The sequence below is a fragment of the Danio rerio genome, chromosome 17 (assembly GCF_052040795.2).
Source record: "Danio rerio strain M-AB ecotype USA chromosome 17, GRCz13ab, whole genome shotgun sequence".
Taxonomy (NCBI): domain Eukaryota; kingdom Metazoa; phylum Chordata; class Actinopteri; order Cypriniformes; family Danionidae; genus Danio; species Danio rerio.
In genome coordinates, this window is record NC_141037.1 from 52,957,501 (window position 1) to 52,973,055 (window position 15,555).

General features: G+C 32.2%; 1 protein-coding gene and 1 long non-coding RNA gene across 3 annotated transcripts in view; one reads left to right on the forward strand and one right to left on the reverse strand.

Moving 5' to 3' along the window:
- alk (ALK receptor tyrosine kinase) overlaps nt 1–15,555 on the reverse strand; it is an 859,538-nt gene that overhangs the window by 66,261 nt on the left and 777,722 nt on the right. For both annotated transcript variants that reach the window (XM_087289256.1, NM_001423965.1), the window contains 1 exon segment: nt 8,027–8,146. In XM_087289256.1, coding sequence (XP_087145382.1) covers nt 8,027–8,146 — 120 coding nt within the window.
- Nucleotides 1–15,555, forward strand: part of LOC141378382 (uncharacterized) — a 139,800-nt gene that overhangs the window by 7,415 nt on the left and 116,830 nt on the right. The gene's annotated exons all lie outside the window — the stretch shown is intronic.

Consider the following 15,555-nt stretch of genomic DNA (forward strand, 5'->3'; position numbering starts at 1 on the left):
GATTTTAAGGGCCCTTGCCATTTTGAGGATTCCAAAGTTACTATATGGGGTCCCAATCACTCTCTATCCCAATGCCCCCTACCCCCCCACCCTCTTCATTTTTTTCCTTGATACACCCCTCACCCTGGCTCTTTACTTTCGTTCGCCATAGCTCCAACCCCAGCAGCAAGCCCCAATCCCCTCCCCTGCTCTTCACTTTTGTCAACGATACAACCACCCACCAACCCTGTCCCTAATCCTACCCTCAACCCACTTTAAGAATTCAAGTGTTTTTGTAACACCCTAATTGTTCTGCAATACATTATGAACAAAATATATTGTGGTTATATGTTTGATGTAAGTACATAGTATAAGGCCAAATAAAATAAAATAAAAATAAAAATCTATGTTGGCTGATTGACCACTTAATCTTACTTTTTACCTTGTCAGACACTGAAAAGAAGATTCGGACAATGTGTTCTGACCCTTCACAGCTGAACTACTCCACAAAATGCCTTGCGGGAGTAAAGCTCTGCTAATGAGTCCTGATGAATAGCAGATTAGCTGCTCGTTGAGATTTATTATAGCTGATATGGTGTGGGAGTCATTTCACAAAAGCTCAAGCACACCATATTGATAAATAGCTAGGCTCCAATGAGCACAGGCATAAGGGGGAACACCTGTATATGCTGAGGACAAACAGATCGCTCTTTCCAGTGAAGATGGCATTTGGCAGGACATTTTCAAAGGTCATGTGGAAGATGCCTTTTAAGTCAGATTTTATGAATGATTTATGCATGTTCAAACAGCATTCGTGGTAATGTGAAGTCTTAGGATACAGCCTTAAAATAGGCAATGCTGGTTATTTGAAGGCATAAATGTGGGGATTGTGGACTCTGGGAATATTCATTTAACAGTTGCATATCTAAAGCAAAGTATTTGATCAAATCAACATATTACAAAGTGTGCAGATGATACTTTTATTGTCGATCTGCTTCAAAATAATTAAATTAGCCATAAAGCTGTCATTGAGCTTGTAGAGTCAAGTGAGGAGTCTTATCTTTTTCTAAATGTATTACAAACCAAAGATGTGGTCATTGACTATAAGAGTGAGTCTATATATAGTATGAAGTCACATCCATTAAAGGAAAAGTTCACCCAAAACTGAACATTCTGTTATCATTTACTCATGCTTGACTTGTTCTAAACCAGTTTGACCTTCTTTTTTTCTGTTGAACACAAAAGATGATATTTTAAAAAAATGATGGAAGCATGTAAATGTTGACTTCCATAGAAAAAAAAAGATTCAAATACTGTAGAAGCCAATGGTTATTTATTTTTGTCATTTTTAAAATTTATTATTTTGTGTTTAACAGATAAAAAAACTTAAGGTGAATAGTGAGATTTTTTAGATTTTTGGGTAAACTCTCTTGATGGGAGTAACCCACACATGAGCAAGTCAAATGCAAGTCTTAAGGAAGTCAAGTCATTATTTTCTGGGTTTAGCATGGGTCACTGTCAAATAATTTCTATTTTGGATGATTTAACTGAACATAAATGTTAAAATACAGTAGTGATGGACGATAGAAATTTTATTTGCAACAATGTTGTAATTGTTGCAAAGTTCCCACTTGTATTGTATAAGCTTGCACATGTCTCCATTTGAAATGACGAACTTGAGCATGCAAAATATGTTGCATGTAAACCGCCCCTTCAATATGTTTGGAGCAGCCAATCTAACTCAATTTCAAGTCAAGTCTAGAGTCATGATAATCAAGTCCAAGTCAAGTCACTTCGAGTATTTTTTGAATATTTGTCAAGCAAGTCAAAATTGTGTGAAATAACTCTATTGTATGGTGTTGCCATAAGGCAACATGATATTTGTTCATTTTCCTACCTGTCTTGAAGACCAATTTTCAATTTTCTTTTCATTAGAAAGAGAAGACCTTGGTTTAGCCAATGAGATGCTTTGGTTAAGTCACATGATGTGCAGTGGCTGGACAGACTGGCATTTATTGTGAGTAATTGCTGAATGCAAATGATAACGTCAATAAAAACAAGATCAATTCCTGTCAGATCCACAAAAAATTCTGAGACATCACCTCCAGAAAGTTGGCTCTGATGCAGAAAAGAGAGACGTAGTACAGTATATAGCATAATAAATAAACATTGTTAGCTAGTAGCTACATTATTCTAATGCATTTGGATATATTGTTCTTGTATTGGAATGGTAATATATGATACATTGATATATTGCAATGTTTATTATTTGTTATAATATTTACTCGAGTAAATATTTATACCTACTGTATGTTAGATACATGATAGTACAGAACTATGTTTGTTTTCAATAATATTCAGAAAAAAATAATAAAATAAATAAAAGCTGTTGAAATATCAGTTGTTGGAAAGTATGTTTAAGGTTTTGCAAGTTCTGTGTTATAGATTATAATACTGCAGCACCAATAAATCTAAACAAACAACAGAATTATTAATTATTAGGGGATTTACAATTTTGAACTTCTAAGTTAGATCCACTATTGAACATTGTTCAGTGCTCGAAATTAACCTTTTTGCTTGGTAGCACCAGTGCTCCTAACTTTAAAAAAAAATAGACGCATCAGCCAAAATTTAGTTGCACCCACCAATTATAAGCACCGTTACAAGTTTTATACAAATATATTTTTTGCACTTGAAATTAACACTAATCAAAAAAAAAAAAAAATATATATATATATATATATATATATATATATATATATATATATATATATATAATTTGGCCTCAACACAAATTAGGTTAACTTATTTTAATTTTTTCTTCAAATTTAAGTGGATTAAACATAAAACAATTAATTTGTCTCAAAAACTCTCAAATGTGTTGATTCAGCTCATTTTAAATAAGTAGTTTAAACAAGCAGCATTTTTTTATTTTTTATTTTTTTGTAGTGAAGCAACCAAGGTTGTTTTCACAGTTGATTTGATCACATTAGTCACAAACACACTCAAGAATACACACAGCTCTCCAAAAGCAATTCATCTGAGACTAACAGCGATGAGGCATTTATTATACTCTAATACATGTGATCAAGAGCATGGAAATATGCTAATTAAATGTCACCAATAGAGCTTTACCTCTGTGATTTAGTGGGGATTATGACATGACTCGAGTCTCATCCTTATTTTTTAAGCACTTTTTTAAGCAAATGAAACAAACACTTTTATCATACACACTTGGATTTGAACCAAATTCTGTGATGTGACTGGTCTTATACACAGTTTGATTTGAAGAAAAATGCTGCAGAAACAGTCCAGAAGATGGCACACTTTCTTTTCTCTGCAGTGCTCTTTTGAGAGAGAGAGAGAGAGAGAGAGAGAGAGAGAGTCTGCGCCTCTGTTCATAAGAATTCATCCTCTGTATCCATTAGAAATCCAACATATTTGGTGTACTCAAGCATTTCAACAATTTCAGTGTGCTCAGAAGAGATTACGTGGTCTGGACTTTGAATTGGGTGCTCTGATGTTTGCGGCGCATAGCTCATAACTTGCTGTGAAAACAAATAGTCCGGCTTCGTTTTAATGAATGGCATGTGTTTTGCTATTGTTGGGATTCTGAGTGGTGTTTGAGTTTGGCATCAGTGTCATCAAAATATGTGTTCGACATTATTTGAGAAGCTATTTGGCGTGTGTAAATGTTTTAGTTGGGGTTTATGCTAAATTTATTAACAGTTTCTATAGTTTTAAACATTTCTTTAGCTAATAATAATAATACTAATAATAGTAATAATAATAATAATAATAACAACAACAATATAAAAAATAATATAATGATAACAAGAACAAGAACAACAACAATGATAATAATAATACTAATAATAATAATAATAATAATAATAATAATAATAATAATACTAATAATAATAATACTAATAATAATGATAACAACAACAATATAAAAAATAATATAATGATAAGAAAAACAACAACAACAACAACGATAATAATAATCATTATAATATTATTATTATTATTATTATTATTAATACATTTTTATTATATTGTTGTTTTGTTGTATATGGCAACATTTGATTTTAATAATGTTTTAGTACATATTCAACTATGATTAAGCGATTTGCAATATGTTCTTATTTCATGCTAGTAAATACCATTAAAAGTGTTAGTTTATTAAATATTAAAGCTTGAAATGATGGCAAAGTGATGGCAAATCTGCATTTTCCATTATTTTCCATCTCATTATTTCAATGAGGATGATTATTTTATAGCTCCTATTTATTTATTTTTATTTCTTTATTTTTATTTTATTATTTATTTTATATTTTGCTTGATTTTGATACTAAAAGTTTTATTTTATTTATCAACACGTTAACATTCTTCACTATAAAAGTCCATTGGTAATTAAGAAACTATGGTAATGAAGCAATTATGTAAATGGATTAAAAAATGTACCAAAGTTTTGTTTGCAATTAACCATTAGATCAATTAACTATTCACTGTGTTATGTACTGTCATTTGTTACGGTTTAAGTGGTAAAGATATAACTTCTGCTATTTAATTAGGTGGTGGTGTGGAGAGACCCCCCCCCCCCCCCCCCCCTCATGATTGTGAAGCGCTTTGGGTGTATGGCCATACACAAAATGCGCTATATAAATACACATTACATTTACATTACATTTACAATGTGTTCGATTATTACATTTCATTTCACACAAACCACAGAGCTATTTTTTTAATTACTTTGACCACATTCATGTATAATTCTTATTACATATTCATTCAAACAAGTAAAGTCTGGCATATAAACAATTGTTTGAAAAACCTTTTCCGTCAAACTCAATTAAGGTACAATCGTCACTATTAGCAAGCCATTAACGAAGACTTTTATCTTAATAGACTAGTAATTTGCTGCTTATTACAAGTTAATAAAGTCATAGCAGTAGTAGTATCATACTCCATAAGTGCAAATAAACATTGTTTTATAATAAGCAGGAAGTTAATAGCGTAAATTGGTTCTTAAACTAAGGTGTTAACTTTCAACCTTATGTATATCTTCATAACAGGATACTCAGATTAAATACATGTGTTTTTATCTCCTAAAAAAAAAACATTTGTTGAATCATGTACTTTCTTCTCAGTACACTAAAAGAATGACCTGAAATATATAACCAGTAACTAATTACAAAAACTCAAATTACCGTAACAGAGTAGTGTTTCTCAGGAATTGTAGTAGTTTAAAAAATTTGTACAATTTTGGTACTGTATCTGTACTATTGACTCTACTTTCCTTTAACCCACAGTCATTAACCCACATGCTTTGTTTATTTATTGTATTTTTGTTTTTTCTTGGTGATTGACTAAGTAGAATAACCAGTCCCAATCCCAATCCCAATTCCTGTCCAATCAAATTGGGATAGAAAAATAACAAACTAACCTTAAGATTACAAAAAATAAATACATAAATAAATAAAAAAACTTAAGACATGCATAAAACACAAGCATACACGTAGAGTATAGAAGTATTTAAGAAAATGTGAACTCGCCAAATGGCCTTAAACAATACAGAATTAAACTACAGTTACATTTTCAAACACATGCACAAACTGCCTGTACACTGCCTGACAAAAGTCTTGTTGCGTATCCACGTTTGAGGAGCCACAAATAATAACTTGACTTCTAGTTGATCATTTGGTATTAGAAGTGGCTAACATGCAAGCCAAAAGCCTCTAGATTACGTTTATTTACCAAAATAAAATATGATCATGCCTTGATTTCAATTGAGTCAGTAAGGTCTGACTTTGCTTAGACAAAAGTCTAATGGCAAAGAAAGCATTCTAGCAGGACTTCCAGAGTTCATCAAGATTCTTTGGATTCCTCGTCAATACCTATTTGTGATGATTGGGATGCAGTTCAACAGCTGATTCATCAGAAAAAATACACCTTCTCCACTTTTCCAAATGATCAACTAGAAGTCAAGTTGTTATTTGTTGCTCTAACAATTGGGTTTGACTCCAAGACTTTTGTTAGGTAGTGTGTTCAATCAGTCCTGCAAAAACATGATGTATGGTGCCTGGAGTTGGACACTCTTAGTTTCTTGCAAAGTTCAAAGTGCATGACCTAAGAATTAACACTGGTTAGAATTAACTTATAACTGTTATCTTAACTATAATCACTGACCGATTATTCTGCTTGTTTGAGGCTTAGTGTCCACCAAAGTGTTATGCAAAACACTTTTGGTGGACAACCAAAACTATGTTACGGAGTATCCCCGCTGTATGGTTATAAGTTGAAAGTCTTCAGCAGATTTTTGTGGTATTGTCCCACCCCTCTATCAACGTGACTGTAAGGCTAGCTCAATTGTGACACTGATGCTAAGCATGGCTGTACCCAGTCAGTACCTGAATGGGAAACCACATGGGAAAGCTAGATGGCTGCTGGATGTGGTGCTAGCAACACCAGCAGGCCTCGCTCAACCTGCGGTCTGTTTGGGTCCTAACACCCTAACACACCCTAACACAGGTCTGGCGTAGTACTGAAACCCAGTACTGGGTACTGAAACCCAGTGTGCGTCTGGTGTGTGATACTTTCAACTGTCATGTGCGCGCCATGTCGTGGCTCTCAAATGTAAGTTTCAGAAAGCAACTTATGTACACACCTGAATCATATTATTATCTTTTTCAGATTAAGGCAAATCATTAGATCACTGATGTCCATTTAAAGGTATAGCCACAAGCCCCAAACCCAGAAAAAAAGGTGTTCCCTGATTTTGTTGACAGCCTTTTTATAGGCTAGTAGTAAGCTAATGTAATGTTAAGAGCAAAATGCAAATCTTGCATTCATGCTAACAAACAAATGATCAGAAGAAATATATTTATGCTATTCAAATATATAAAATATATATTGATGTTTTCTTTAAACATTTTATAAATATATATTTATATTTTTCAATTATAATAATTAATACATGTATATTTTTTGTCAAATAATTTTGTGGCTAAAAGGGCGGTTCAGGCACCGTTTTGGCACCGGTACCATTTTTAAAGTATCAATGTAGCGCCGGTAACGAAATAACCCCAAACAATACCCAACCCTAGTCTGGCACAATAGGGCTGCCGTCGCATCATTCAGGTTGATGCTGCACACTGGTGGTGGATGAGGAGATTCCACCTCAAAAAGTGTGTAAAGCAATTTGAGTTTTCAGAAAAGTGCTATACAAATGTCAGGAATTATTATATTAGAGAAAAAAACTCAATTTTGACACATTATTTCAGAAAACAAGACAATATAATTTTCTTAATGTCTAGAAATGTTTGATATTTTGACTTAAAAACATAACAAAGGTTTTTTTTTTTTTTTTTTTTTTTTTTTTTTTGCAGTGTAACTATGCTATAGCATTATTTTTTTAACTATCAAAATAATTTTAAATAATGATAAATTGCAACACTCCATTTTAAAACAACCGTATGCTTTGTGTAATGCCGAACCGTTGAACTATTTTACAAACTCTACCGATTTCCAGCATAGTGACTAGCAATCACACTTTATTCTGATGGTCCATTTGTTACATGCCAACGAATCATCATAAGATTATAAGTAGATGGTTTGGTTAGGATTAGTGTAAGTTTACATGTACTTGCAAACATTCTTATAGTCAGTTATGTCTGGGAAGGAGTAGTACCAACAGATATTAATCAGACAGTCTACTAATACACAAATTGACCATCAAAATAAAGATTTACCCATTTTTATTATTATTATTATTTTTTTAACATACTCCACAGTTGGTTCATTTACAGTATATTTAAATCAGATGCCTATTTTTCAACTAACTAGCTTAGGCAGACATATTAAACTAGTCAAATCAGGTCATTGAACAATGACTGAAAAGAATAACCATGGTTTGAACCAAACTTCAGACTTTAAAAATCACATCGGGAAAAAAATTCAGAAGGAACACGTTACATAAAAGTTCGAAACAACTCTGAAAAAATAAGACAAACAGCTCAAGCACATGAAAGTAGCTAAAACTCACATTCTGTAGACGCTCCAGGCCCTCCGTAGAGTGTTGTAGTGGTCTTGATGTTCTCATTGCTCTGTGTGAACAATGCTTGCGTGGGGCTTATGGGAGCCACCGGAGGAAATTCTCCATTGGCTGAGGATGAGAGAAAACACACAATACATTGTTACGGTCCAACAATGCTGTAGACACAGAAGAATATTGCTGCCATTGTAAAAAGCACAGACTCTGTAAGCCTATTGATAATAACTGGATTCTGTCTCAAGGAGAAAAGTTATTTCAGATCAAATATTCCATGTCGGTAACTCGTTTAATGGCATCTCTGTCTTGAGAATTGCTTGTGTATATGAGAAGCATGTGCTAAAAATGGATCAACAGCTTGGACGTCTTTCGCATTTTGAGAAATGTTAATTATATGCTAATAATGCCGTTCATGTAAAAGCCTCAAATGGGTTGACCTCAAAATCTTGATGTGAATTACCCAACTGGGAAAATTCCATGCCGCTCGGCCAATACTAATAAATGTGCATGTACACGAATAGCATATCCCAGATATATCGTTTTTAGTGATACTGTATATGCTTATACACTATCAAGATTTTATGGCTGTTAAATGTTCATAAGCTTGGCAAAACCTGCATAGAAGGTGATTTTTTTGCATTTCATGAGGATTTTTTTCTCTGTTTGACTGGATTTGACATTTCCATCACCTCCCCTCATGCGATTTTCATGGAATAATATTTCATGGACAGGTCCACTTGAACAGTCTGGGTAAAAGAAATGTGTGCATATATATGTAGTCTGTTTCTATACTAAAGTATTATCCAGATCTGGCATGTTGATTGCACTGGTGTGAAGTAGTTCCAGGAACGTTGCTTGAATAACACTTGCAAATCACTTTGACTTGTGTTAACATGGTATTTTGAACAATTTGCCAGATCGTTGAAATATTAATACCAATTGTGCTCTTGAGGTTTAAACAATGGCTTTGAGTTATTTATTTTTAATGCATTCTTTGAAATCTCAGTGGCGAAAAACTGACAAAAAAAAAAAAAAAATAGACATTTCTAGTATTTGAGTGATTTTGAAGCATGGTTTGCTTACATTACAGGTCTCAAACTCGATTCCTGCAGGACTGCAGCTCTGCACAGATTTGCTCCAACATATTTAAAACATAGCTAATCCAATTAATCAAGGTGTCTAAGGCTACTATGGACTAGACATGGGACGATAACCGATTTCAAGGTTTACTGCGGTTTGGAAAAGTCAAGGTATTAAAACCGCAAAAAAATTCTGTTATACTATTCCTTAAGTATATGTGAGTTGTATCTTTTTTTTTTTTTTTTTTTTTTTTTTTTTTTTTTAAACAACCTTTTTACCGTTATATATATTTAGGGCAACAAGGTGTTTTTTTTTTACATGCATTTTATATTTTTTATTTCTCTTTGCTATTTGGGCTTTTTGGAACCTAATTAGAATAAAAATCTAAGTATCATCTTTTGATGTAATGTACTTTTAAAGAAAATGATTTATGATATATATATATATATATATATATATATATATATATATATATATATATATATATATATATATATAATACTCATTTTAAAAACAGTGCAAGTATTCATAGCGTTTCACTTTTTCCACTTTTTTTTTTAATTTTTTTTATCTTACAGCCTTATTCCAAAATGGATTAAATTAATTTATTTACTCAAAATCCTACACACAATACCCCATAATGACAATCTGAAATTGTTGCAAATGTACTAACATTAAAAAAAAAAAAAAAAAAAAAAGGAATTGTCTGTAGACCTCAGAGACAGAAACAAGGCTGGTTAAAGTTACAGAAAAAAAATCTGCTGCTCTGAAAAATCCATTAAGCACAGTGGCCTCCATCACTCGTAAGTGGAAGATGTTTGGAACCTACAAGAATCTTCCTAGAGCTGGCCGGCCATCTAAGCTGAGTGATTGGGGGAGAAGGGCCTTAGTTAGGGAGTTAGGGAAGTGATCCATAACGCGATTGTCACTCTGTCTGAGTTTCAGCGTTCTTCTGTGGAGAGAGGAGAACCTTACAGAAGGACAACCATCTGTGCAGCAATCCATTAATCAAGCCTGTATGGTAGAGTGGCAAGATAGAAGCCGCTCCCCGCCTGGAATTTGCCAAAAGACATCTGAAGGACTTTCAGACCATAAGAAGCTTAATTCTCTGGTCTAATAAATCTAATTCTGAACTTTGAAATGTATGCCAGACTTTACGTTTGGAGAAAACCAGGAGGGAAAGATGAATGCAGCAATGTAAAGAAACATCCTGAATGAAACCTGCTTCAGAGTGCTCTTGACCTCAGACTGGGGCGGCTGTTCATCTTCCAGCAGGACAATAACTCAAAGCACACAACAAAATTATCAATGAAGTGTCTTCACAACAACATGGTGACTGTCCTTGAGTGGCCCAGCCAAAGCCCAGACCTAAATCCTATTGAGCATCTCTGGAGAGATCTGAAAATGGCTCTACACCGTTGCTTCCTGTCCAACTTGATAGAGCTTAAGAGGTACTGCAAAGAGGAATGGCCAAACATTCCCAAAGACAGTTGTGCCAAGTTTGTATATTCATAAAGTTTTGTCATATTCATAAAGACTTGAGGCTGTAATTGCTGCCAAAGGTGCATCAACAAAGTATTGAGCAAAGGCTGTGAATACTAATGTACATGTGATTTTTTTTTTTTTTCAGGTTTTTTTATTTTTAATAAATTTGCAACAATTTCCAAAAAAATAAAATAAAATTACATTGTCATTATGGGGTATTGTGTGTAGAATCTTCAGCAAATAAATGAATTTATTCCATTTTGCAATAAAGCTGTAACATAAAAAGTGGAAAAAGTGAAGCACTATGAATACTTTCCAGATGCACTGCAAGCAGTTTAAGCAGCAAACATCCTTTCTTGAGTGTTCACTACTCCTGCACTTGTTCAAAGTCTATTAAACTGTCTTTCTTCAGTTGAACATAAGAGACAATATTGAGAAAATACTGGTTGCTGGGAACCATTGACTTCCACATCCATAGTGTACAGTATTTTTTTTTTACTGTTATTCAAGCCAGTGTGTCCCAGCAACCAGCATTCATTTTCCAGAAAGAATAATAAAATAAAATCAATCAATCAATCAATCAATCAATCAATCAATAAAAACCATCAAGGTTTAAAACCACATGAGGCAGAGTTAACAATGAGTTCATTTTCTTTTTATGTAACCTATCCTTTTAAGCCGACAGTATTGTACGTTAATAACTGCTTGTTGACGTAGTTGAAATGTTGCATACATAAAGTTAATTTTGGAAATAAAATATTGCCTAAAACACATTCTTAAAACCACAAAAGTAGACATCCACCTCCAAGGGTGCCAAGACATGAGTTCATGTTTCTTAATTACTATGACAATCCACATGAGCTTCTGCATTGTTCCAATTGTCAGCTCCCCGTGAAGACAAATCATCCCTTTCCCCCAAACATAGCCGCTCAGACAATACTGGGACTCTATGAAAAATGCTACCTCTCATCTCAATTCCTTAATCATCTCTTTAAAAAAATCCTCATCTGCCCCCACAAAACTCCCGCACAGCTCTGCCTGGAGTTGGCATCATTCATCACAATCTGGACTCCCCATTGCATTCTCCCTCCCATGATGCACCATATTATCTGTCCTCCCCTTTCAGGAATCAAGAAGCTAGTCTATCAGTTAAAATCATACCCCTGAGACATGCTCTGTGTGTCATGCAAAAAGGAGTGTGAAACTTTGCATTTTTATAACAAAAATGCTTAAATCAAGTAGTACTGTAATTAGTAGCTACTTAAAATGTGTTTTAAAAACTGCTAAATATATATATTTATTTATTTACATTCCAATGGCAGATATAGATGTTCTTCTAGAACTTTGTACTATATTTGGTTGTAATTCATTCATTCATTAAATATCATAATGACATTAATTCATCCATTCATTAATTTCTTAAAAATAACACTGACATTCATACATCCAGTAATTCAATCATTAAATGTCATTATGTAATTCATTCATTCATCATTCATTTATTCATTCATTCATTCATTTGTAAATATCATAATGCCATTCATTCATTTAAACAATGTCATTAAGTCACTGACAATTACAATGTCATTCATTCATCAAATACCCGACATTCATTTTAATATCATAATTTCATTATTTAGGATTTCATTCATTCATTTAATTTCATCCACCCATTCAATAATTAATTAAATATAATGACATTCATTTTTTATATCATAATTTCAGTAATTTGTTAAATATCATAATATCATTCATTCATTTATTAAAGATCATACTTATTCATTCATTAAATGTCTAAATGATATTAATTCATGCATGTATTCATTTATTAAATGTCATTCATAAAATACCATAATGGCGTTCATTTATGTATTGAAGATCATACTGGCATTGATTCATTCATGCATTTAAAAAAAAATAATTTCAATAACTCATTTAGGATTAAAATGTCATTCATTCATTCATTCATTCATTCATTCATTAAATCATTAAATGTCATCATGGCATTCGTTTTTTAGTATAATTTCATTTGTTCAAGATCATAATGTCATCTATTAATTAATTAATAACTTAATTCCTTCATTCAAGATCAAAATGACAATAATTAATTCATTCGATATTGGAATGATAGACATTAATTCATGCAATCATTTATTGAATGTACTTTTTACATTCAGTCATCAAAGATCATAGTGACATTCATTCATTCAATATCACAATGTCATTAAATCATTTTTAAAGATAATAGCATTTATTCATTCATCAGTATCATGACCTGATCTTTTAACATTGAAATATCATTAAGTTCATTCATTCATCCATCCATCCATTCATTAAATCATCCATTCATCCAATAATTATTTAAATATAATGGCATCCATTTTATATCATAATTTCAATAATTCGTTCAATATCATAATGTCATTCATTCATTTGTTTATTAACGATCATAATGACATTCATTCATTAGATTTCCAAAAGAGATTCATTCATTTATGCATTCATTTATTTAATTTAATTTCATTCATTCATTCATTCATTCATTATAATGCCATGCATTCATTAAAGATCATAATGGTATTCATTCATTCCAGCATGCATTGATCATTGTCATTCATTTATTTATTAAATATTGTATTGTTGTTCGTTCTGTCATTAATTAATTAATTTATTCATCAGTCGCTCATCTGCAGTCTAGACTTTTTTCAAAAAAATATTTCAATGAAGGGCTAAAATGAAAGAAAGTGCAGTATAAAGTAAAGTTTTAAAAGTTTTTTTTTTTTTTTAAATAAACTGATTGTATAAAATAAATTGACATTCTAAATAACACACTCAAATTACATAATGTAATACACAAACTGCTTGGTCTATTTTTCATACATTTTAACTCCACTATAAATGCAAGTTACAACTGATTTGACTGCAGAAGAATACACTGCGGTAGAGTTTTGGCTTGTGGTCAGAGACCAGATTTCTTGAACTGTGAGAAAGTAATCCTCTGCTCCTGGGTGAACTGTCACTCAGCAGTTTTTCAAACCTGCCAGGACAATCATGAAACAGCTTAGTCATCGCTCACTAAACACTTCAATAGTTCTCTGTGTCCAATTGACCAGTTACAATCAGACACGTGATCTTGAACATGTGATCAGACACGTGATCTATAATTGCCAGATTTAAAATTTGGTTTTCAGAATAATAGTCCTAAAACAAATACAGGTTGTTTTAAATAACAATATCATTCATTCATTTTCTTGTCGGCTTTGTCCCTTTAATAATCCGGGGTTGCCACAGCAGAATGAACCGCCAACTTATCCAAGTTTTTACGCAGCAGATGCCCTTCCAGCCGCAACCCATCTCTGGGAAACATCCACACACACACTCACACACTACGGACAATTTAGCCTACCCAATTTACCTGTACCACATGTCTTTGGCCTTTTGGGGGAAACCGGAGCACCGGGAGGAAACTGACGCGAATGCTGGGAGAACATGCAAACTCTACACAGAAACATAAGCCGAGGTTCAACCCAGTGACCTTCTTGCTATGTGTTTGTGTGTATGTGTGTGTATATATATATATGTGTATATATATATATATATATATATATATATATATATATATATATATATATACATATATATATATATATATATATATATATATATACATATATATATATATATATATGTATATATACATATATATATATATATATATATATATGTATATATACATATATATATATATATATATATATATGTATATATACATATATATATATATATATATATATATATGTATATATACATATATATATATATATATGTATATATACATATATATATATATATATATATATATATATATATATATATATATATACATATATATATATATATATATATATATATATATATATATATATATATATATATATATATATATATATATATATATATATATATATATATATATATATATATACATACATATATATACATATATATTAGCAACTATCCTGCTGTCAACTCTTTGGTTTTACTTGTCAATGCTGCACACACAAGTTGATGAAGCTTTTATTAGTCCCCTTCTAAAATTGACTCTTGATCATAGCAATGTGACTTTTATTGATAGTGACAGTATATAAAGGACAGAGAATAATGAGGGTAAATTGAGGGTAATGAGACTGGGAAATAACGCAAGCCACGCTCCAGCCTGAGTTGCTCTAATCCGAACCAAGGCCAGACATTTAAACAATCGAATACTAACAGTTGTGTGTTGGTATTCCAATATCACATATACCCCGAGGTCTGAACCAATTCAGATGAAGCTGGAAGTCTGAGCAGTTTCCTGCCCACTGTCAGTTTCTCTTAAAGGGGATGTCAGACAGGCACCTTTATATGTATGCTTTGTAGTCTAGATAGCGGCACTTATTGGAATGCTGTAGGGAAGACGATAAATCAAACATGTGCAAACTTGTAAAATTGTCTTGACACAATGGGAGGCAAGAACGTGTTAAAATTGCAGTTACTCTGGAGCCGCTATAAAGAAAATATATTTAAAATCTCATGCCACATTTGTGAAGCATGTTGGTTTTATTGTATTATTTGACAAAAAATGTGTCATATCATCATTTGTATAAAATCAATTTGTGTGTCCGTATGAATATGAAGACCTTATGTACAGGCATGATGGAAAAAGGAATAGCCAAGGGATATGATGGAAAAAGGGATAGCCAGTGCAGAAATATAACCAGAAACTAAACAATAAATAAATAAATAAATAAAAAAAACAAAACATTATTTGCTATACAAGTTAGTGTTTATAATTGCGGCAAATTGAAATTTAATCAGAACTAGTCGTTATACACACTCACTGGCCACTTTATTAGGTACACCTTAATAGTACCAGGTTGGACTATTTGCCTTCAAAATGTCCTTAAACTCTGGTGGATTCA